Source organism: Choristoneura fumiferana, chromosome 10 (genome assembly GCF_025370935.1).
Source record: "Choristoneura fumiferana chromosome 10, NRCan_CFum_1, whole genome shotgun sequence".
NCBI lineage: Eukaryota > Metazoa > Arthropoda > Insecta > Lepidoptera > Tortricidae > Choristoneura > Choristoneura fumiferana.
The window spans coordinates 14,401,835-14,428,825 of NC_133481.1; the positions used below are offsets into that span (position 1 = coordinate 14,401,835).

General features: G+C 37.0%; 1 protein-coding gene across 1 annotated transcript in view; it reads left to right on the plus strand.

Annotated features, from left to right (window-relative positions):
* The first annotated feature begins 298 nt into the window (after positions 1-298).
* LOC141431769 (uncharacterized) overlaps positions 299-26,991 on the plus strand; it is a 161,066-nt gene continuing 134,373 nt past the window's right edge. Inside the window, exon 1 of the mRNA XM_074092948.1 lies at positions 299-2,154. Coding sequence (XP_073949049.1) covers positions 873-2,154 — 1,282 coding nt within the window. The 5' untranslated portion in view covers positions 299-872. The remainder of the gene's footprint in view (positions 2,155-26,991) is intronic.

Sequence of the window (26,991 nt, forward strand, 5' to 3'; positions counted from 1 at the left end):
TGGATCCATCCTTAATCCATGGCTTCATTCACGACAGTGTGTACAGCAATCAAAATTGATGAACTAGCCTAAATGCTTGAGCTGGATTGAATAATATGAACATGTTACGTTACGGAACAGCTGTACGCATTAGTCACTGGCGCATGCAGGTATGGCCACGCTGCATGGTCAAGTGAAAAACTGTGTCAGTGCGAACAGTTGTTGCGCCTACGTCAGCGCCGTCATGTTCCATACACACACTAGGTTCAAGGGGAGCCGGCCAGCACGGCGGTCTCTATTTATAGTGCCTCGCATCTATTCGGCTGTTAGCTCCCAGTGCAGAAATGTCCGGAGCCGCGATAGTCCAAAAATCAGCGCGGAAAGTCCGAAACTCCGAAAATTGCGCGAGAAAACGCCAACGCGCGCGCCCAATCGAGTGACCGATCGATTCGACAGTTTCTATCTAACCGACTGTGATAATCCGATGTATCCAACTGACGCAAATTAAATCCCGAACTCATTAGACAGTGCAATTACGCGCAATCACGGAACGCGAGCTTATGCAATAGTCTTCAACACCGGCTTGTTTGTTACAGTGTTGTGTTCAGTAATCATCTATACAGCGCGTGAAAGTGACCGGGTGTCTGTGATAAATATTCTTTAAATAAATAATGTGATTTTAATAACTGTTGTGTTCGTCACAACATATTTATTTTTGGGTGAAAAACAAAAATGACATTGAAACTATTTACACAAGAATGCGGGTGAACCGCTCCGCCTGGCGACGCGCCAGAATTAACACTGAACAGCTGACGTAAACAAACAAATCAGTAGGTACTCTGTGATACGAGGCTTGGAAGCGTGTTTTTATCAAATGTGTGTACATCATAATAATGGCAGAAACCGAAGACGGAAATTATAGCGACAATCCTCTTATTGACGATAATGTGATACGAATTCAGCTAAGAAAGCCCTGCCAGCAGAAATGGGAGCTACGAACGCGAAATCTGTCCCCCGGGATCAGATTTCCAACCATCCAACTTTTTGATAGTGAAGGAAATCTTCTTGTGGAGACAAACGATGAAAATATTTCTATAAAAACTTGCAGCCCAGATGAACACCTCGTTAGAGGCAGCCGGTCGCTACGGGAGAGAGACTTTAAACATTACATCGGCAAAAACTCTATTAGAAAACGTAATTCCGTCGCTGGAGATAAAATATACACACGAATATTTCGCACACCTGTCGTAATTAATGATAATGTTGAGAAGAGTAATAAAAGTTACGTTATTCGAGATTGCGGCAGTGTTACAAACATTCCAAGTAAACTCACATTAAACACGAACTTTTCTAATTTGCGAATAAACAGCCTCGAAACCACCCCTTTACAGTCCGATGGCGTCAGTGAAGTTAGCAGCTACAAGAGTTCCGACAACGAGAGCCGTGTCGGTGACACGCAGCCAATATCGAATGAAACGGAAACAAAGTCAATATTGGAAACGAATGGAATTATTTCATTGAGTTCCTCGTCTACCATTTCCATAGACAATTTCTCAGAAAATAAGCCATGTACTGTGCTTTATAAATCTCAGTCATTCAAAGACACAATTGAAAGAAGAGCCTCCTCAAAAGAACGTAAAAATGATACTCCGGTGCGCTCCAAATCTGGAGTTTTGTATAAGACGCCCCACAATAAGGTATCGTTCCTGAACACTTACTTAAAAAGCTTACCCGTGCGGACGGGCTCTAATCCGGATTGGTTTGCTTTACACCGACGGAAAACAATGAAATCTCTACAAAATTCGCGCGAAACAGTGAAGCGTCAAGAATTGCCCAAATTCCTTTTGCGAAAAACGCGGCCCCACAAAACACGGGGTAACACGTCAGAAAATGAATTCATTAATATTCCTACGGACGCGGCGACGGCTTGTGAAATGAAAAAACGCCTAAAAATGTACCGACGTGGCTTATCAGAAATTGAGCCGCGAAATCGGACAGCGAGTGTGACCATGCGGGAGCGTAGCCATTCAGTGGCGGGCGCGGTGGGGATTGACAACACTTCCTCGTCCGACAGTGTTGACGAAGCCGACCTGGTGCTCAACCGATTGAAGCGGAGAATACTCAAGAATAGGTTCAGAGAGAGGAAACGGAGTCTCGGTGCGAAGTACCTTTTCAGTAAGTGCTCCAACTTTGTTTTTACGGATCGAACACTTTTATCTTCGGACTCGCACTGTAGTAACTATATAGAGGATCTTTAAACTTAAGCTTCGACCTATTTCACTTCACCTCAATCAAAAATGTTTTACTTGTAGGGTTAATCAAGGTTTTTCATTTAGCTACAAGCTTAGAATACCTACTACTGAAGTAATTTCCCTCGTATTCTTTTCACCCCGAGCCTCCATTGCGATTCAAACCCGTGTTGCTCATGTATCCTAAAGGCCCGAGCGACGTACTCCCGGCATTTCAACGAAAACACACTGTTATTTGACGCGCGCGCTTTTTATTCGCAAGCGTTGATATGTATGTACTTACATACTTTAGTAGGAACTACTATTTGGATGTTTTAAGTAGTTAATTTAGGTATTATCGGAAAGGTTTCACCTAGGTTTCACCAGAAAATACTTGTCTTAAATTATTTTGCACCATCGCGAAATATTTCTTTCGCGATATTTATTTGGCTTTTTCGTTTTTTAACATCAAGAAAATATCTCGTTTTACTACATCCCTGGAACTCAAAAACGCAAAATAATAGATATTATCAAAGTTCGTTGACGTTTCGGATATTGCAGGAGCCATGATCACGAGTGCACTCGGTCGGGAGTTGTAGTTAAATGTATGAAAATCGCCAAGCTTAAAACACGTTTAAATACTTCGCACCGATTACACGTCCCACGTCCTTTCTACCCGCAAGCAACTAGATTTTTTCTCTGCCAATTTTAGTGAACTTAAGTGTACACATCATAAAAAAAGAGTAGCTCGAGTTTATGTAGCCCGTAACATGGCCCACTGCTGGACAAGGTCCTAAACTATTATCTGTACTAAATTTCCTCCTTGATGTTTACATTGCAAATTAAATAAAAGCTTATTAATCAGTAGGTTTAATTATACACAATTCACAATAGTTTATCTTTTTTTGAAAACCACATGGCAAAAGTCCAATTTACAATGTAAACAGACGCGGATGAGGCAATAGACGATGTTTTAACCCAATCTCACGAAAAGTGTACCATTAAATTGAACGGCTATGTTTTAACAACGTACATGTGATTATACTTGGTTTGGATAGGTATTTAACTAAATGTAAACAAAACAACGTCAATTGGTGTCTTAAATATTGAAATTCCTGCATTAAACTATCTAAAAAATTACATTTCTGTATTGAAATACACTAGTCTAGTTTGTATTACAATGATAAATAAGTAAAATGTTTAAAATACTTGAATGTACCAAATCTGGCAGCTGAAGTTCCTTTACATTTAGTTACTACCTGTCCAAACCAAGTATAACTTTGCGTCAGAGTCAGAAGCATTTGCATCAACTATTAAATAAAAATAATGAATGGCGCCACATTTGCGCTAGTTACGTCACACGTCACTGAAAGTTCTGGGGCTTTATTGTTTACATTTGGAATCATAATCGTTTGATTTCACCATTTCACCACTTTCTTCTGTCACATGGAATAAGACAAGGGTAGAGAGGTTGCATGTGATCGCGGACGTCAATGCGTAGACAATACGGCCTCTGTTATAATGTCTGTGAAAGCAAGTGAAATTCTCTCTTCTCAGTCGTACACTCCTGAAGGAGTGGTCGTGGTCATGGATGGTCTTGTAGATTGGTTGCGGCACACTCAGTAAGGGAACACTTTGTGGAAGATTTAACGGAGTGAAATTAGTAAGTTTAAAGTTTCGTTAATTATTTGTAAAAGTATATTTTTTCGGAGTTGCGTCCCTCAAAAAGGAAAGAAGAAAACTATTTAACGATTTGATTAACCTAGTGGAGAAAATCTTACTAAACGACGACGCGCCTATTCTTTACTTAAAGGGCCGGTAACACATCCTTAATATGGTATTTGACTATATTTTATTTATTTCATAAATTAAAGCTTAATAATGCATAACATCGATTAGAAAAACCATTTTAAGCTACATTTTCAAATAGCAGAGATATAAAGGTTTGAAAATCAAGATTAGACAGAGAAAGACTTACTTGCATGTGACGTCACACGCAATACTGCTACATAGAGAAAAGCGTTTTAGAAAGAGACAGATATATAGATTTTTCAAAAAATCACCGTAAATCCAATTTTCTACCGAATAAATTTTTCTCTTCGCCAAACGTTGTTTGTCTGTCTATATTTTTATAATCATTTACAGGATATGGCTAATTCAGGAGTTGTCAAATACCGTATTCAACTCATATTATGAATGTCCATGGCATGGGCGGCAGTGATTGCTTTCCATCAAGTGACCTGCCTGCTCGTTTTCCCCATACCTATTATTTAAAAAAACAAGCACAAGGGCCCAAGTTGGATTACCGATCGGGGCAGATATTTCTGTAAAAAAATCAAATTTCTGTGTTCGACTTCATATATGTATGTTTATCCGTTGATTGATACCCATAGTACAAGATTAAATAGTGTGTGTGAATTTCAAATTTGTACGGCCCAAGCCCTCCCTCTCTGAAAGGAAGCATAGCCCCAGCCTTGGGATGAAATAATAATATGTACATAGATGATGAATTTGAATTGGAGCTAGCAGTTAGGATCAATTTTATTCCACAATTAGGTAGTACGGTCAAGATCGTTAATTTGGGATCTACTTAAGATCGAATATCTGTCATTTTGTATGACAATTCAAAGGATTTTTTTGACAAAAGGTTCTCAAATTAACTATCGTGACCGTACTTCAGGTAAGACAGAAACTACAAACATTCCAAAATAAAAACTAAGTGGCGTTAAAAATCACAGTGCGTATATAACCTTTCACCCTTGTTGCGGTAAAAGATTGAAGGAAAGATAGGAAATCTCAGGAAAGTGCCGAGTTATGGTAATATTGTACCTACCACTCCATTGTTAGATGATTTATACAGCTAAGGGATTGTTATACTTATTACCCATGTTTAATGGAAGTGTGGTGGATCTTTATCGATATAATTTTTCTGTTACTTTGTGTGTCACTGAACTTTTCATAAACGGCTGCACTCATTCTGATAAAAAAAATGTTTGTAAGTACAGTTACATTCACATTCAAATGTTGTACTCAGTTAGATTCACGATTGGCCTTGTTAGGCAGCATTATAATCGATTTCTATTGTTTCATGATTTTCAGTGAAAATTTTAATTACACCCGAGACTGGTTATAAAAACGAACTTATAATAATAATTGCTAAAAAAAACCCGACTGACTATTCAAAAATAGTAGTAAGTAGCTTAAGGAGCTGTTTCACCATCCATTGATTAGTGTTAACTGATGGTTAAATGTGATGCCGTCTCCGTCTATTCGAACAAAACAAATAGAGACGGCATCACATTTAACCGTCGGTTAACACTAATCAATGGATGGTGAAACAGCCCTTTAGTGTTATATATTTGAAATTGGCTATTAAAGTTACAGAGAGGGCCAAAGAAATAGACATATTATACCCATTATACATAGTTAATACATAGATAAAACCTTCTTCCGGTGGGCAAAAATTACCTTGACGTTACGACCACATCGTAGCGGCCGTTGTCACGAGCAGACAATCGGGTTCTTGAAAACAAGCAGAACGATGCCTGTTGAGTTCGGTTCCTCATAATAAAAAACAAGATATAAAAATAACACAAGACATGGTGCTTTTTTTAATGTTACTACATAATGAGTAGAGAGAGTGGACAGCCGTTCATTGGCTACACCGACAAAAGTATTTTTAAATAAGAAGGGTGACACTATTTACCGGCCGTAGGTACAGTCACCAGCACCAATATCTGACACAACAAGCGTGCATAAATATCTGATAAGACTCTATTTCTAGGGCCGGAAGGACGTGCCAGATATTTTTGCACGCTCCGCTGTGGCAGATATTAATGCTGGTGACTGTACAATACCGACATAGAAATACCGACATGATATTTCGTGGACACTCCCATAGAAACTCAGGTATGTTTGACACTAGTTTGTATGGGCGTGTACACGAAATATTGAGTCGGTATTTCCATGTCGGTATTATCCGTGCCGGTAAATAGTGTCACAAGAAGACATACATAATGTTCATTGGCTAGAAAAAATAAACCTATGTTTAGTCGTTAAGGCTGGTTTAATGTTAACATTTCCAATATTTTAACTCAGCTAAACTGAGTTTAACATTAAGTTCATAGTATTTTTTTACCAGGAAGTGCCTAAGTTATCTTTATCTATACAATGAACCCGACACAAAAAAACATTGTAACTCTTAGAACGCCATCTATCTGCTGCACAAAGAAACAACTAGCGTCCAATTGCAACTTGTACTTGAGTTTCGCGGACGAAGCAGCATTTGAACATGCCCTCTCACGGTGGATAGATTGAACTAAATAGCTTACCTTCTACGGTTAGAGGTTGACGGAAAACAGCTGCGGAGGAAGAATTCAGCTAAACAACGGATGAACTTGCTCAAACTACCGATGATGTCGCTGTAATCGAACATTCGATAAGAGCTCCGTATGGACCGTATGAGATACTTTTAGTTCCGTTTTTACCCACCAGCACTCATGTTGGTTAAAAATAGAGATATTCAATTTGTCAAAAGGAAGAAGTTTCATATTTTTCTCAACGCCAACAGGAAGTCAGGAAATGAAAATGCTGAAATTCAATTTTTCTCGTGAACCAGGAAATGAAGAAATGTTTTGTTAGAGGTATCTTAGACAGTTTGATTAAATTGTACCTACTAGTGGAATACCTACCAACGACAAAAAATATTAATAAATAATGATTTAATCAATTTGACAAAAACTTAATAAAAACTTACAGTTAAAATAAAACGAATCTTCAGCCGCTGTTTCGTTCACCTTAACAATAAGATCTGGCATTGGAATGAGTGAGTTTATTAAATTCCCATGGAATTCCCGAAAATTAACATTGCACGAAGAATACGCCATCAAAACGTCATGCCTCCAAACTGAACGGTTTTTGCATGCAAGCATCCTAATCCCATGGGGGTTTCGGGATAAAAAGTAGCGCACACACACACATGTACACACGCGAGTATTTCATTTAGGTATAAAATAGTAAAGGGTTATTTCTCGTTATGGTATCATTGCCGTATAATCAGCATACTAAGCCCACCTAACACCATTAACTTCAGTCTAGACTTACCTTTACATTTTGTATTTTGGTAAACACGGGGTCACTTCTTGAGATGTAAACTATTCTGAACATTCATCATCATCATCAGCCACAAGACGTTCACTGCTGAACAAAAGCCTCCCCCTTAGAACTCGCCACTTGCATCCACCGGTTACCCGCAATTCTCACGATGTCGTCAGTGCACCTAGTGGTAGGCAATCCGTGGGGCGGACAAGAATAGCTCCCCTCCACTTCACCCATCCCCCCCCCCATCATCCCATTTTTCGTTAGGTGTCGTAGAAGGCGACTAAGGGAAAATCCAGGAGATGGGTAGCAACGTCTCCTGGCGTACACCATCAACGTGATTATACATGTGATTATGACAACCCCCCCCCCCCCCGTAATGAAAGATATTCTGAACAATCAAGCCCAAACATGTACCTATTGAACTAGTCAGATGCACTACCAAATCCAATTCATTAATTCCCTAATGTGTGTGTGTGTGTGTGTGTGTGTGTGTGTGTATGGGGGGTAATCATAAATTTAGCAACTTACAGTGAAACTATTTTATTCTTGACTTGCCTTAGATTCTAGAGCCTAGAATGTTGTGAGGCTGGTCAGGCAAGCGATGCCACTCTAACACTGTCAAAAGGAAAAAGTTCATGATTTCGTTGGTTCTGAAGTACCTGCCTTTATATTTAATCAAAAAAAAAACATTCGATATCACATCTAAAAAAAGATCGGATAGGACAATCGATCTCGCTTCCCGGAAAATTAAGTAGGTAACGTTTGTATATCTGTAATTTTATATATACATCTTTTGATAAGGTCTTGCTTAAAACGGCTAACGGGTAGCAACACAAAAGACTTTTTGCCTTTGATTCCATAAATCTAAGTAATGACTTCCTCTGTTTTAGAGTTCCTTTGTAAAGAGGAGTGTTATTAAATCAAGTTTAATCAATTTGCCGAGAAACATAATAAAATAAATGGAAATCTCCGGACTTAACTTTACGGTTAAGGATATTAACTGGATTTGTAAATGTTTGCCAAAATTAAATGTTGTTTAATTAACTTCAAGTTTGTAAAGTAATAAGCACCCTTTCTGTCCAGGGAAGTTTAGTAAGTACGGGATTTGAGTTCAAAATGTTATCTATAATACACAATACTTAATATAGGTACATACATCTACCTAGACTAGAAATGATAAAAATGCACCATCAAGGACTTAAATTCTTAGGCTTAAATTTTATAATAATGTTACAATTCTTGTGATTATTTAATTTACCAACATGTTAAGGGATCGCATTAATGTTAATTATGACAGCGTGCAGCGTTTCAAAGTTGCTGTATTATAACGATTACAAAATTATAAATTGGCAACTGTATTTACATATAGAGTGATCTTCCGGGCAACTTGACGAAGTAGGTACTTATCAGTTTTCATATTCACATGAATAAAAATAAGCAATGCAATGTTTGTTTTTGTTGGCAGTTATTTTTAAATGTTTCAATTTCACTGTTTGTTGTTTTATTTATTTTTTTGTAAAATGTATGCAGTTCACGGTCCCAAAGGAAGACCAGCGCCGTTCGCACGGGCGGCATTATGCTGATTTGGGACCATTTCGTGACCGTGATTAGTATATTTTTTTTAGTTTAATTCTATACTTGTATTATTTTGTGTGTCACGAATAAAGTGTATTTTCTTTCTTTCTTCAAATTTCGAATGCAAACAGTTTTTTGTTGACATGATATCACGAATCAACCTACTTAAGCAACTACATTTAGGTTAATTTTTTAGTGATCAAGCTGAGCTTGACATTAACAGTAGCCCACGTATTTAATGTAAAGTGGCTAACATTTTTATTTAGTTCTGCAGTATAATTTCTCTAGCGTTTAAATTATTATTCAACAAACGGAAATACTAAACCATTAATTAACCGAAACTATTCCCGTGCAGCCGTAACTGTTGAGAAACTATACTTTCAATTGTTTTATTATTTTTCTACAGCTTGACAAACTTTCTGGTGCATTTACGAGTGGCGTTCTCGTAAAACGTAAAGTGGAATGAGTGGGCTAGAGCCGTTAGTTCCGGTTTTAACCACCGACTTCAATAAGTTGGTAAATGTTAGCGGAACCCGGTTTCAACGCGTTCATTTGACTTAGCTGTCTTGCCAGCCAGTTGGAGCCATCGAAGGCGAAAACTGAGAAAAAAGTGACATTCGCACGAGGGATTTTTGGCGACCGGCCAAGTTTTGTCTGCAGCTTGGTAAGTCTGCACTTATGCTATCGAGGGGACAAGTTTGGGAATAGAATTTATACTAAAATAATTGATTTAGTTGAGTCTTCGTCAAAAGTACTTGAAAGTTTTTCTCATTTACGATTGTCTTCGGATAGGTGAATGAATAAGAGTAGATTTTTAAACAATTATGTGAGTAGGTAATCGTATCAGGTAACAAGAGATCCTTTCATACATAACGCCAAAAGTACTTATGGAGTTTTAAAATAACCTTTATGAATGGCATTAACAGTTTTACAGTTATTTATATTACAGGCCAACGATACGACAGTATGGTCTTTGCCTATTTCTAAATTATAAACTTTCAACAAACTGAGTACGAAAATTAATTAACAAACACTATCTGTGGCAAAAGCTTCTACAGCCAAATATGCAGAAAATGAGCGTTCAAAATTAAAAGCGGAAAAATTAAAAAAGTTTTAATGACTTGAACATTTTACGCGATATTAGTGTTACCGCTGCTGTTATCTTTTTAAAATCGCAAGTCCATGGATAAAAATAAAAAAAAAGTTGGAATGAAGAGCCGGTGCCGCCATTAGGGGTCAAGGTCGTTCGCGGTGCAGTCATTTGGCACTTGGCAGCGGGCGGTCATAAACCGAGTAGAGTTACTAGTGCATACCTACAGGAACACCAATAAATATGGTTTGAGTGTGTTTTATTGTTTTTGGACGTTATTTGAGCGTAATACAAACAGTAACACATGGGTCGGTACATGCGCAGTGGCTGCGCCGCGAGTCAATATCCCCTCTCTGAGGCGCCGCCGCCATGACGCTTTGCACGACGCAGTGGTAAAAGGACATATCGACGGATTAAGAGATTTTAAGTAACCAAACTTGCGTCAAACAGCTTAGTGCTTACGGTAAGGATGTAAGCTAGGTGTCTTGCCAATAATTTATGATAATTGTGTATTTATCTTATTCACTCAAAGGTTGACTGGTAGGCATAAGTTCGCCTTTGTTCATATAAGTATCTCAATGTTTGTCAATTGTGTTAGTTTACTTTTTAATGGTAGGGCAGTGAATCCTGACCCATCTTGATACAGTTTACACTAGTGCGGGGGTCAGTTGATGCTTAATTAATTAATTGCCTTTGGCTTTTACCATGTATAAAAGCAAGAAAGAATGTAAGTAGAATTAGCACTTTTATTGGATAAATAAAATATTTGTTGTTACGGAAAACCAGTGGATGCAAGTGGCAAGTTGTTGTTCATTGTGACGGTCTAAGGGGGAGGCCTTTGTTCAGCAGTGGACGTCTTCCGGCTGAGGATGATGATGATGATGAAAATATTTGTATTTGTACTTATTTTGTAGAATAAAGACTACATGCTACGCACATACTATTAACTTTATACGAAAACAATGTAAATACGATTAGGTAAATCGAATTAAGCCAGTTTAATTCTGGAGCTGCGATTTATACATCTCCACAATTTTCAGTTTCGTTATTAGGTACAGCTTGAGATAGGATGCGTAATTATTGTACACAATTTTCAAATGTCATTCTATTGTTTCAACAGCTAAGTATCCAGACCAGAGTGCTACCAATGACTGCACTCACATACATTTCTTTTCCATTTCTTACGCCTTAAGTAAACCTATCGTTTTCGACAAAATCTTAGTTACGACCTTCTCGCGCAGTGCCAGTTAGTTGTCAGTTTGGCCGCTAGAGTGGATCTACCAGCTGGCTGGTTTGACAGACCCCACTCGGCGCAAGTCGACCGGTCCGAGAGCCGGCAACGCGTACAACCGCATGTGCATATATAAAATGCCACAATTTTTAACCTAACAACTTTTTACCAACTTAAAAAACTATACCAGCCAGTGTGAAAAAACATTTCTGATTTATCCACGTTTCAGTTTGTGTTCAGTTCAGTTCTGTTTGTAGTGTGTGAATTTTGTTTCTGTGCGTGATCGGGTTTTCGGTTTTGATATTTTTGGTTCGTTGCGTTTTTTTTTTAAGTTTTGGAACGCAGTCCGAACTAACAGGAAGACGGGAGTGGAGGTAAATTTAAATATTATTGTAACGCTTCGTTTGTTAAACTTTTCACGTAGCTATTGAGTGAGGTATCGAAGTTATGTGTAGCATGGCACCTAAGTTTACCTAACGCAAACCGGACCTCTCCGGTCAGGTACATTCTCATTAAGTACTCATTCACCTATTCGATCTCGAACAGGCACTTTATCCCACGGATATTGTGACTCTAAAGTTTCTTAGAAATTGTGGGTTTATTGCATTTGAATCGTATGAGAATGGGATCAAATATTTTTGCAATTGAGGAATTTTATAATAAACTGAATTATGTAGTTCCATGCATAGCATTAAGAATGATTCAACAAAGGTACGGAAATTACAAAATATACAGCTTATTAAAAATATATAAGTAATTTTTGCGATTAGCGTGTCATCAAAATTCCATACGATAGACACATTTCTACATATAGTGAACAGAATACGTAGTTCTATTCACCACATTGAGACTAATTCCACCAAGATACAAAAATAACTAAATACATTTTGCTGTGTTAGAACCTGTTTTCAAAATTCCGCTCAGTCGCTAAAGGGTCAACATCGTTTTCTCAAAAGACTTGTCAAATAAGATGCAATAACTTACACATGGTCGTATTAAAAGAAACTTAAAATAAAACACCTGACTTATTTCTAACTAGCTTTGCCTCAACTACATTCATTCTACATTGTTTGTATTTATTATAATAACATGATAGGCAAGGTAAGACACTTAACTTAAGCCTAGCTTGCGGTAACAATAACGTTTAGTAATAAAACAACTTTACTGTTCAGTGTGGAATTCCGCTATTTCACTTTATTGATGCAGGTGGTATCCATGTAGGTAGCTACACCTGCAACACACGCAATAAAATATAGCTAAGAGCCGAAAAGACATCAATTTTATCTGTTTGACGTCGATTCCCTTCCTAACTGGTAGCTTTTAACGCAGAAATTACAAGAAATTATAAGTTAGTAGTATTAACAACTTGATCGTTTAACGTAGCGCTAATTAGTAACTTACTTTGATGTTTTTAATAAAATTTGTAAATAATGAGATAAGCATGTATACTGTACGGGTAGGTTAGTAGGTAGGCCATTTTCCTCTAAGGTGCAATTTAATTACGCAATACTACAAGTTTTTTTTAGTTCAATTAGGTATATTATAAATATGTAAAATTAATGTATTAAATGTCTTATAAAATACGAAGATACTGGACGTTTTAAATTGTCGATTAAACGAACAGATCTGACGTGAATTATGATGTCACGTAGCAAGATGACCTAAATACTAATCATTTTCTAGAAAGAAATGATATTATGCAAACTTCATTGCATATCTTCCTTATTTTTCAACGGGTATTAATGTTTTTAACCGACTTCAAAAAAGGAGGAGGTTATCAATTCGTTTGTATTTTTTTACGTCATTCGGTTTATTTTCCATTGTTGTATTACTATTTTAAATTATATAACACAAAATTTGTGCTCCATGTATATTTTCTATTAGGTTAAAGTCTTACTTAATTACATAAATAAAAAATCTATTCCATGGTTACATACTAAAGAAAAATAAACGGAACATTAACTTATCCTACAAGAAGCGTCCAGTCAACGCTTAGTAATACCTGAGCGGGAACAAAAATCCCAACCACGTTAAGGGGATGAGAGAAAAACCAATTGTCCATGCAAAATCTTTTATTAGACAAGCTTTATACGTTTTTATCTAGCTTATCTTCTTCAAAACATGCTGTGGGCAGTGGCGTAGCTAGCATGGGTAGCACCCGGGGCGGATATCGTAGGTGCCACCCCAAAACTCGAATGAAAAAAACTTACAATGCAAGTAGGCACCTATTAATTGGGTTTTTATTATTGTTAAGTACATATATTTTTACAGGTGGCACTACTGATGTTCACGGTCGGGTGTCCCCTAAGTGGGCGACACCCGGGGCGTTCCGCCCCCCTTGCTACGCCACTGCGTGTGGGTCAAATTTAACCCCCTTCCTGTTGACCGGTATTATCAACTTGCAATGTTTGTTTGTTTAAGTCGAATTCCACCCATAACTTGGATGACAATGTAGTTTTGCAGCATTTAATAGTGTCCCAAATCCCCTCTTGACCACAACTCTCGTTCTGATATCAGACTTTGCGTACGTGTCCAGATCAATGTACCCACCAAGTAACTGTTTTGTGGGCAGCATTACTATGCCAAAATTATTTACTGAGGATTGTCTTAGAAAATGTTCAAGACAATCCTTCTAATTAGGACCAAAACAAAATGTGTTGTGTAATTGTCACGATACAGAATACTGTGCCAGGCTAACGTCAAAATCAAACGGCATTTGATATTTTCAATGGATGTATTTTATTTATGACATGAGCTCTTTCAGATACTATTTTAATCCCAGCAAAATTGTGTCAGGAACCATCCTATCACTCTGCAGCTGGCTGGCAACGAAACTTTACCAGTATCGCATCCCCTTAAACAGATCCCGTTTTTATTTTCAGTAGCCTTAAACATTAAAAAACTCGCTAAGTACGCCAGAGTACTTGGGAGAATGTTCAAGCCGCGTTAAAAAGATAAGTAGCAAAGTGGAGTTGGGAGCGAAGTACGGGAAAAAATCTAAGTAGTTCCCAGTTAATGGCCAATTAGAAGTAGGTGTATGCGAGTATCTAGATGGCAGGTCTGCAGAAGACTACATACTGTAAGTGTAAAGAAATGAAACACATTACATAGAGGTATAATTTAGTCTGAGATACGAATAAGAGAGGATTTGCACCCATCTGTTTAATGGAAGAAAAGTATTTTATATGATTGCGTCGCGCGCGAGTGGATTTGGTAAAAAATTCCTTGCCAAACTATAATTTAAAAAAAAACTGGCCAGGAGCGTGTCGGACACGCCCGAAAAAGGGTAATGTAGCCATTACGAGAAAAAACCGTTTATTCTAAGGATTTCGTAGTTTTTACGGAATTTACAAGATTAGGTATAAACGTATATTTTATACCTTAGGCTGCGATTTACTTTTAAACTACAATAATTTTCAAGAAAACTTAACCGTTATAGTTTTCCTTGTAAGTTTGATATACTTAGGTACTACCATCCTGATTTTTTTCAAATTTACCCACCCACCGATTTATTTTTAGAGGGGGGGGGGCAGACTAATGATAGTACCTAGTAGTTTAATGAAAATTTGCACTTCAGTTTAATATTTTGCAAACAAATGACTGAACCAAAAATCGTTTTAGCAACCCCCTAATGGTTTTAAAAGACCTATTCAAGGATACCCCACACTACAAGGTTGGATAAGAAAAAAATATCCCCCCCGACATTACGTCTTTGGGAGGGAGGTATTCTAAAAAACAAATTTTATAATTTTTTATTGTACCATTTTGTCGGCATAGTTTACATATACATCCGTGATAAATTACAGCTTTTTAGCATTGGTAGTCCCTGAGCAAAGCCGCGGATGGACAGACAGACAGACATGGCGAAACTATAAGGGTTCTGTTTTTGCTATTTTGGCTACGGAACCCTAAAAAAGTTATTAATAATAATTTAAAACAGTTTTATTAAGAAATGTCTCAAATGCGAAGGAGACATTATAAAAACACCCACACGGCAGGTAGAAGACCCTGTCCAACTTAGCCGTAAGCAAACACAATAAAGGACGTTGGAAACAGGCGAAATCGAACGGTGTAGACTGTGGACAAAGGCACTTAAACCCCCAGAAATTGCGTCATCTTAAGCTTCGTCGAGAAGTAATTTAAAGAAACCCCTTTTGGGGTTTCGTAGTCAAAGTGGCAAAAAAAGGTAACCGTTACAGTTACGCTATGTCTGCCCGCGACTTACTCGTAGTTCAAAGAATTTTAGCACTAGAAAACTATCTGGTATGTACATACGTCCACAAATACATAGAATACAACTTGGAAAAAAACTTAAACCATGTAGCCTTCACCCGCGGCTTCGCTCGCCTAAACTTAAACTCGCGTAAATTTGGTCTGCTGGTCGAATTGTAATTTTGGGATTTTACTACATTTTTTTTTCATTTCTTACATTAGATTTTTCAAACATTAGATCGTGGTCTTCATCTACTTTGTAAGTTTAGCTGGATCGTCTTAGGACGTTAAAAGTTCTCCTCCGGATCTCGTCCCTCTTATCCTTGTGACCGCTATTCTCTTCACTAGCGTCTTCTGCAAAATGTCATAGGTAGGTAAAAAGCATCGAGCATCACCAATTTTCTTGGAAGTAAGCAAAAACCGAAAACAAGCATAGACAGATTATGTGACAACGTGATTCTGGTCACATCATCGATAATTTTACGTTGTTAACAATTACCAACAATTAAACTACTTTGCTAATGTCGTTCGGAACTCGAAACAGTAGATCGGTATTAATCTTCAGGAAAACGAAGGAAACCTTTACTTGAGAAAACGTAATACTGTTCATTCTATTTTTTTTATACATAATATTATAAACTAATGCCAGTACAAAATTACTTTTAAGTCTCTAACAAGGTTTAAAATATTACAGAATTGGAACCTAATCCCGAGCCCACTTGACGCCCACACACAAAATGATGTACACGATTCCATGTGGGTGACTCTGATTGGTCAGTTTCCTCTGGCGACTTTCTTGATAAAACGTTGGATTTTCGAGACAAAACCCAATTGTCGCATTGTTTCGTTTCCAATATAAATTCCACGTGCTGACCGCAACAATCTAGGGCGTTTCAAAGGAAAAACTCCAACTTAAGTTTCCCGGTGACATAAACAAAGTCATTAATTTTTAGTAGGAAATTTTAGAATGAAATTAATAGTCGTTTTCGGGAACACCTTATATTTTAACACTGAACTAACGCTTGCGAGTTAAAATAGGTTAATGGTCCAACAAAGTTTTCAGACAAGTATGTTAGGAATTAAAGAGGAGTGTCCGACACGCTGATAAATAAAATACAATAACTTTGCGATAGAATCTCAAACAGAACTGTCTAAGCAATACATAAGCAATAATCATTATTGGTAGGTATCATCTATTTGGGATCGATTTACAATGGATAAGAATTGAATAACTTTTAGAGGAAAAGCGGGCTCAGTTATAAATCATAATTCGAAAGTTTTGACCAAGGTGTTAATTTTTTTTTGCGTACGATTTTTATTTCAGTGATCTTTGATAATTATAATTACGTTTACTATTTAGTAAAAAGTTGCTCGCAGGACTGATGGCCAATGGGGTCAGAAGGTTCTCGAATGGCGTCCGCGGACCGGGAGACGAGCTGTCGATAGGCCTCCAACAAGATGGAGCGACGACCTGGTTAAGATCGCGGGATCACGGTGGATGCGGAAAGCACAAGGCCGGTCTGAGTGGAGAGCCTTGGGGGAGGCCATGTCCAGCAGTGGACGTCTTTCGGCTGACATGATGATGACATGATGAAGAAGTGAGATATTTATCTCACTTCATGTTTTTGAACTTTAAAAAGAGGAGGAAGAATGAATACAATCACTATCATTAACATCGGAAACTAAGTAAGAACTCAAATATGTTTAAACATGCTTTGCGTAATTACCATTACGTTCAACGTTGATGTTTAGGTATTTTTGAGCACTTAGATAACTCAGATGTACTTATAAGAACGCTCAATGCACGTGTATACGATTAAGAACATAATAATGAAAAGTGACAGTATTACGAATATAATGGTGAAACTAATTAAATTTGAAACGCTGCAAAGTTTTATATCTAGTTAAGGTCTGCTTCGGCTCGTGGTTTGAGGAGTGATTTATTGTTCCGGAGGGAGCATTCATTCTATATTGCGGCTTTAATCTGCTGTGTTAAACTATCTTTTTCTAACCTTGTTTTCATGTGAGGAGTTTTTCCTTACCTGCCAACGGAAAACGCTTACGACACTTACTCAGAATGAAGTACACACAATGATAAGTACTTACATTATGTGCTTTGTTTGTGATAGATTAACAACAGTAAACATTTGTTTATTAATGATGTGTGAGCTCCAAACCCATAAGAAAAGTCTCCTCTTGAATCACGCATATTTTATTGCACAAATACTAGAATAAGACAAGACGTATTTGTCAGTAAACCTTACTTTACAAATTAACATGGTGGTGACATCAGTAACATATTTATGCAAAATATTGTCGCATTGTTTCAGACGAATGGACTCCAATTTTTGTCTCAACCCGACAGACTGAATGTTATATTGAAGATTTACATTATAAATTATTGAGCGCAACATTCATAATAATAGTAACGTCTTGTTAAGTTAGCTTCTAAGTAAACACGTAGGTATTTGTCTTAGTCAACTAATTTTCATCTCCATTATTCATCTTCACACTGTTATATATATAAAGCATACTAAGAAAATTTTGAGTAGTTGTGTAGCTATCTCGGGTCATTGCGTTTTAGATACTTTTATTTAACTTTGCCCTGTTAGGAAAGGGGGTAATGCAGCCTGTATTTTGGGGTCGATGCCTGTGAGTTTTTACTAGTAGAGGGGTTTTTGGTTTATTTGAAGTTATGGTGATGAGATGTATTTTTCCTTTGAATATACTTATTTATTGTAAAACTCGCACTATTTGTATCCTGTCAGGTCAGGTTAAATCTCGGAAGCCGAATATACCTACCCACATCCAGTGGTCGGGTTGACTTGAAATTCGGTGCAATGTAGATTGTATGATTATCATAGCAAGTACAGTTGTTAATAAAAATTGGACTCAGCAAAAAAAACGAGTATTAAAATTATAAAACCTTCCTTTAACGGTAGACCGTGAAGATGAAGATACTGCAAAACTTGATCATACTTAACAAGTTTGTATGCGCCATCCGGGCCATTTTAAAGTTTAAGAACATATACACAGCGATATATATCAGATTTTACAATAGCATTGAAACGGCAGTAAGTTCTAACTGCCTCCGGTACCGTTACATTGAGTAGCAATTAGGAAGGTTGAGCACGTCCTGAGTTTAGCAAAGTTATTAAAAGTAACACTATGTCATTGTAAAGGATTACGGGAACCGTTTACTCCGCCGTATTAATACGGTAAGCAGAGCGGTACTGCAGTGCGTTTCTTGTGCCAATTTTGGTGCATGGCTACCGATATTACCATAATATACATATTATGCTTTGGAAATAATGGGAATGCAGTCACAATTGCATTGCACAATTTTTCAATATGTTGCAAGTCTAATGTGACATTGAAATTAGAGGACGGGATTCAATTATCAATGTATGGGCAAAAAACTTTTTCCAGCGTATCCCAAACTATTTTTCTCAAATTATCATTTGGATTTTTTGCCATTGTTAGCTAACTTATCGCAGGGAGACGAAGGGGTTCAGAGGGGCTCAAGTCCGAAAAAACATCGAAGTTCTAATATACAAGCTAATTTGTTAATATTCTAATTTATAGGTAGGTACTTACTTACCAATAAGACTCAAAATGATGTCATAATTAGCACTCGTTACCAACAACTTGTTATACAAAAATTAAAATACGTTGGAACTCGTTTGTTTTCCAGCAAATTCCGATTTGTAATTTAATTCTCGTTAAAATTCCGTTCTTGATTGCTGATGCTGGTTTTCTTTTTTCTTCAAATGGATTCCACGATGTTGTTCTATAAAGTGATCGTTTCATTTATACGTCCAACGCTTGTTTTCCAGGAAAATATCCATATTCATAGAATCAGGAGCGGTCATTTTGTGGGAATTTCTACAGAAAATTTCTAACGTTTTCTGTTCTTTTAGCCATTAATGGGTTGCCGCGCTAGACGGCTCGATAGCCGATACGTGCCCTCGTTATACACGAACCATTGCGGAACCAGCCTAATGGCTTTGACTTGTTCTTTATTTCAAGAGCACTGAGCGTGTTAAGAAATGGTTTGAAAACTTTCAGAAACACAATGCTACGACACTGCCTTTAAAAAGCGAGTGTACAGTTTCATCCGAGGCCAGCAACGTAACAGCAATCCTAATAAATACTAACTTACTTATCACGTGGACAGCAAGTTCATTTTGTCAGCTTTAGCATAAAAAAACAAGAGTTTAATCTAGACTGAACAAATAACACTATAAAGCTAAAATATATATCTTAACAGTTGTTCAAACTCCTGTCGACCCTTCAAAGTGAAATTAGAATTTCCGCTTCCCTTTTCTTGAGTTCTTTCACGTTTCTTCGTCAGAATGCTAATTCGGTTCGAGAATAACTTAAAAAATTGGTTAAGTTGAGCATACCAAGTTAAAGACATTTTGCCTGAACTGAGATTTCGTTTTCAAATATCCGACTTAGAGATAAGTTTCTGCTTGATCTCGTTTAGATAAAAGTGTATTTTATTCTTGATTCCCTTATCTTAAATGTGTGTAAAGAAAAGATATGTATATATACGTCCTTTAATCCATATAAGACCACATACCAATCAATGCCATTCAAACCGGTATTTCCTGTAGCCAACAACCACACCGGTTTATTTTAGATCTTCTTTTTATATTTTCACTCAACAATAACACTAAGTTCAGCCAATCAGAAAACGATACATTCATCGCAAAAACCAATTTGAAAAAAAAAATCTTGTTATCAACTTACATCGCATAGCAAAACGATGATAATTTCCGTCGCATTTATTTACGAATGAGAGAAATTGGTGCAAGTTGCATTACATTGCGGGGCCACTGCTAAGGTTAACGACTCAAAATTATAAGCGGCAAATCGAGTGCAGCGATGTAATACAAGTATGTATTATTTTACCCAGACGAGTTTAGATTGTTCATGCTTCAACCGCGACAATACAATTGCAGTCACGAGACTAATTTAATGAAGTCTTCCGTTTTGGGGTCAACGAATCGACGCGAATTCTTGTTGGCCAACAGGTCAAATCCTTGAGAGCATCGCACAATTTTCTTAAACGTATGACGCACGGTGTCTTTTTGCTCTCGTAAAATATAAGCACGTCAATTATATTTTTCTTTTTTGAACAATGGTAACTAATTTAGTCAACAATAAAAGTTTACGAGCTAAGACAAGGTCTATAGGGATTTAGTGTAATTTTAACTATGGAATTATTTACCTATTAACGAATCCGCTTTCAGAAGATTGTTTTACAATATTAGCTTTTTCCTGCGACTCCGTCAGCGAAAATTTAATTTATCTTTATCCCGCGGGAACTATGAATTTCACCGGAATTAAAATTATCATTATGTCCTTCCCAGGATCTCAAACTATCACCATACCATATTTCATTTTAATTACTAAAATCGTGATGAGTCCGATGAGATAACAGACAAAACAGAGTTATTACATATTAGTTAAGATAAGGATGCACGATTCAGTCAGGCAGACTATGAAATTCAAACGGCTTGTGTTGTGAACAATGATTTTAAATTTTCATACTTTTTAACAGTGAAACGCTTTATTTTCACATTGCAAATCGGTATACGTCGTGCCAGGGTGTATCGGGCACGCTCGGGGTACCAGCCCGCTCCGGCACTGAAACCACGCCGATACAGCCAAAGAATACCTAAGTAAGTTGTTAAGAATTACGTATGCCGCGTTTTTGCGGCTGTCCTCGGAGCATGTGCTAAAATAATTCGTGATTTGTCTCTTGCACAGCTAAATGCGAAAAAGAAAGAAAGAATAAATGTATTTACAAAAAAAAGTTTGTAAGTCTGTTTGTTTGTTAGTTCATCACGTCTAAACCATTGAACCGATTTAGATGAAATTCGGTATACAGATAGTTTGAGTCGCAGGATAGTTTTTGTCCCGGAAAATTGCATAACTCCTACGGGATAGCGATATAAACGAATTCTAAGCGGACGGAGTCGCGGGTAACGGCTAGTCTAATATTTAAATAGGTAAAAATGTTGACCACCGTATTTTATCGGAATAGTTAATTACTTATCATGCTCTTGCAATCAGCTTCAGTACCCATCGTACAGCAGTATATTTTTCATTCTGAAATCTGACGCTAAATAAGAAAGTTCCATAATAATGGATATGGAAATGTCACTCGATTAATACGATAATTATTAATTATTGACACTTCGGGTTACGGGTACCATCGTATTCCGATTGAGATCCGAGTTTTCTCGATGAAAACGATTATGAACTACATATTCTGTACCTACTTTCGCCAATACGAGTATGTCATGCAGCTCTATTGAATAATGTTTTTCCATCGTATTTTTTTGGAAAAATTCTTATTTATGTTACTGTCTCAATTAGATTTAGTAAACTTCAGTAAGCTAGTTGAGAAAGCAAGAAAAATACGAACTTTTCCGATAAAATACGATGGGAAAACATTCACTACATCTGTGCATACCTACAAGTACTTTGTTCTTTACGGATTCCCTTGTTACACTCCGTTATTTCCACTTTGACACTCGGGATGTCTCGGTTTAAATAGTAAAGGCAAATTACAAACAAATTACGACTTATTTGTTTTGTTTTTTCCTATCAAGCTGCTACCTTGTCTAATATACATTGCATTGAGAATTGGTGAGTGTCAAAGTGGAGGTAATCGTACTGTAACTATGGTTAATAAGAAAAAAATATTTTTGTCTGTCTTATAAGGAGAACATGAAACCGCTGTTTTCAAAAATGTCATCTTATACGTTGATATCATAACATTTTTTTCAGAAATATAAAAATACTGCGTCAGAATCAGAGATAACAAATGAAAATTACTATGATAAGTAAACGATTCACGAGATAATTTTTTAGCAAGAAGGACTAAAGATTGTATGCCTTCGATTGACTTTGTCGAAAAACCGAAAATTAAGCCATCTTCGTCCCAGAGGGTTTGGCTAATAACTCGCGTACATTAAATCGAAATGAAATAAATTTTCTTTGTAATAGTAGCTGATCGGTATAAAGGAGGTCAAATTTTACTAATCTAATTCAACTGTTTAAAAATGTGTGTGATTTTTAGAGTGCATCGAAAACTATGAGAAAAATGGCTATGAGAAAAGCATTACTTTACCTACTGTGCTTCTAATAAAAACAATGTTATTTTAATTTCCGAATTTGGTCCCTCTTTTTCAAATAGAATAATAATCCAGAACCAACCCCAGTTGATTTATCAAATTGAATAAAAAGACGACAGATGAAAATTGAATACTTAATAACTTGAACGGTAAATCTTGCTGTACCCTTAGTGTAAGTTTTCGGTTACAAAATACGTCTCGATCGCGTTCGCGTTAAAATCTCAATTTGTATGGAAACACGAACAGCGCCTCTAGCGGAACGTTTGCGATGTTCGTATTTCCATAAAAAAATAGATTTTAACGCGAACGCGATCGAGACGTATTTTGTAACCGAAAACTTACACTAAGGGTACTGATTATCTTTTGTTCAAGTCTGTTTTGTCTGTGGCGTCATAGTGAAGAGTCGGACATGACTTTTGCCCTTTCCACGTTCTCGGATCCGGCTGAGCAGAATGTTCTTTCAATTCAACGAAAAGGTAAGACGTACCGAGACTGCGACCAAGCCAGACCCATGTCATTACTTTGAGCAGTTCTAGCATTATATCTACCGTACAACACATTATTGACCTGCTTCTTTTCGATGTCTTGTAAATTTCTGCACCCATTAATGGGCATATTTTTTAATGTTGTCTGACAGTTTTATTTTAAGTCATCATTAATAATTACTTGACAATCACGGGATAAAAATTCAAGATACGATTAAATAATAAATTATTGTATTGCTTGTGTATTGGACTGATGACAAGATATTTGTAAACATTGTGAAAGATTATAAAATATGCATTGATGTATCGATCGATAGTGATTATTGTCGACACTGAAGTAATAAGATAGTTTATGTATGTCTTCATGAGACAGTAAATCACTATCTTTGCAGGATACTCGAAGATTATTTAGTTGAAAAGTTTGAAAACATTTTTTTTATGCTTCATTCTTTATTAATGATTCCTCTTTCTCTACACTAAACATTTAGCAACACGGGAAATGCCGCGAGCGTTATGGGCACTTTTGCGCCGGGAATGGCAAGGGGCCAAATTATTTTTTAATACATAATTGCTTACTGCAGTATCTTATAAAATATGTACAATAAAGAACTAATCTTTTAGTAATATATAGGTAATGAATAAAATTATGGATAGATGATTTGCAAAGACATAATATTTCACTATCTTAAACATTCAATTGACTAAACTATCAAAGAACAGTCGCCATTGAATAAAAGGGCAACGAGGCAAAAGCGAACTTGACAGTGGATGCTGGGCCTTGCATTCCTGCAGCTCTATAAATACGCCGGGCGGCGCGCGCGCGGCGTCTCCACCGGTGTCTCTTACTAGTACACTGCGATGGTATTTGCTTAGTGCGTCCTTTTCTGACTGATCCAGTAGGAAAGGGATACACTGCGATAAACGATACGATAGGCGTACTGTTACGATGCGAAAAAAGGAGTTTGGTCTTTACAAATATAACTGATGCCGTTGCATGTTGGTATTACACCTGAAGCCGTCTGGACACAGGCAAATATTTATCCCGATATTCCCATGGAATAAGAATAAATACACAAAATTGTATGAAAATGACCGCTATCGTCTAATTTTTTTTTAATAATTTATTGAATCAGGCGTTACCACAGAATAACTAATAGTACTGGCGTTACTTTGCGGATGTCCATATCAATGACCTGATACAATTACTTTGCTCACCCGCGGCCTTTGCGGGAATTGCGGGTGAGCAAAGTAATGTTTCAGTTTACTCAAAATTTCAAACACTGGGTGTAGAGTCCTAAAATTTGGCACGATTGTTTTTAATGCAACATCGATGTTTTTTTTTTAAAGTATATTTTCATTTCAAGCCATTTTGGTAACGTCATCGATTTGACAAAAACATAAACTATGATTGGTTTTTTGGAGTCCTTTTGTATTTTTTATTTCAAAAGAAAGAAATGTTCCGAAAGAATGTGACGTCTGTCGACGAAACATAGATGTCGCTAGTGCTGCTGTTTAAGTAGCGTAGTAGAAATAAGCAACCTGGGATATGTATGCACAGGAAAAAATCGTTTCTAGATTCCTGTCTAGCAGTGGTGTAGGGGTTATAGCACGCAGCACGGATTGCTGAGGACCTGGGTTCCCAGTGCTGGTCTCTTTTTCTGGTTTTTCTGTGCATCCATGTCTCAGTTTGTATTTTCGAAAAACATAAACCATTTAATTATCCAGTAACATACACAAATGCGTACCTACATATAGCAAGGGTCCATATATTTTATTGCAAAGAATTGTATGAGGGACCTTTATACAGAGTTTATGGGATACCGAAGAACAAGTTTATACGGACCTTTAGGTGACGTATAAAAACAAATGAATAGTTGAGCTTGGATTTTTATCTATAAAAATATGTATTGTAAGGAATGCACGCACAAGATAATCTGAAGGTTGGTTTTTGGAATCTTTTTGTATTTTTAATTTCAATTCCAATTTTTTGTTACTTATATTTCAGTTTGTATTTTCAATATAATCTGAAGGGTTTAAGAAATTGGTTAATAATTTATTGAATCAACAGGCGCTAGGAAGTCCGCATTAATGAACTAAATATAAACAACTTTGCTCACCCGCGACCTAACGATAGCTTATGCAACAAATATGTGCTCATGCAGCTCCTCTACACTGTAAGAATACACACAAATCACACCCACCACACAACAGTGACACGTTTCGAACTCAACCAGAGTTCATCCTCAGAGGAACCCAACCGATCACCTGCTAACTACATTTAGATTTTATAAGTTGCCTCAAATTTAAATCATTAATTAACTAAAACTGAAGTAACGTCACTGTATTCATGCCATTGCATTACGGTGAAGCACTTGCCTTATCACTCTAGTCAACAGCGGCCTACGGTATGCACTGATAACATTCTGAGTACATTATACAACCATACATGTTAAACTAATGGAATGTGCAAACAATTTTGTATCATTATATCCACAGCTATCGTCCATGCGATTATCAAGTTCAAGTGCTGTAGGGCTGTAGTAATGATTTCACTTAGATACCAAAGAAATGGAACATAAATTTTATCATTCATAAATTAACTTTCGTTGTTAAACACGACCGTAGTGGTATAGTGGTTTGACCTACGGCGGAAATACAAACTGAGACATGGATGCGCAGAACAACCAGGAAAAGAGACCAGCGCTGGGAATCGAACCCAGGTCCTCAGCATTCCGTGCTGCGTGCCATACCCCTACACTACCTCTCGACACGAGTACAGACACGAATTTCTCCTATGCACACATATCTCAGGTTTCTTTTTTTTCCACTTCACTACTTAAGCAGCAGCACTAGCGACATCTATGTTTCGCTCTCATCGAGAGACGTAAACACTCTTTCGGAACTAACCGCTCACCCAGACAAGAGATGTCGCTACTAAGCAATCAAATTATGATTTTAAATAAAAATTTCAGAAAACTGTAAGGTTTCAGTGGGAAAAAAATTATGACAAACGATAATTCGGACAAAAATTACGGTATGGCTAGCGAAGAGTACGAGTATTCGAACTTTGGTGCTCCCATTTTTCATACACGTTACGTTTTTGTGGAAATTTTGGTTTGGTTGGTATTTTTTCAACTGATCATAAATTGTCTTTTTTAATTGTTTTCATTGTGTTTGAAATAAATGGATTATTATTATTATTATTGTTTTACGTTATTTGTTCCCGTGAAATCCCGTGAGTACAGGTTGTACTTTATGTTGTCCTCGGAATCTACTACAGGACAACAGTCGTTCCTGTAGTAGCAAATTCAAATTTGCATCCAAGATGCTTTCCATTTAAGTTTCAATAAGTAGCTTAATAGGTTGCCGTTAGGTATTGAAGTAATTAGTTGCGCAAGTATTATAAAGATAATTCATAAAGTACCGGCCAAATCTTGATAAAATTTTAATGGGACCACATGAGAAGCACGAGCAGGGCTACTACGAAACTCGAAGTTCGTGTCGTACCGTCCCTCTCGCTCTCGTATTAAATAGTATAAGTGTCAGAGGGACCGCACAACACGAACTTCGAGTTTCGAGTTTCGTAGTAGCCCAGCAGCTTCCAAATAAAAAATAAATCATCATAATCGATTCACCTACAAAAAAGTATTTTGAGCTAAATAATAAATACAGTCGAATTGAGAACCTCTTCCTTTTTTGAAGTCGAAAAACACAAAAACCTCCTTTATAAAGTTGGTAGTTCTAGGAGCGTTTCAACCGCTATCAGTTTCCAGTCGTATATATTGAAGAAATCTGAGACTAGGTAAGCAAGAAATTTTAATGAATTGTAATTGTACCGCATGCACACCATATGGTTTTATAAAATTCTTCCATTCTACCTGACTCATTTCTTCAGTATAAGCGACAGAAAACTGATAGCGGTTAAAACGCTCGTAGACCT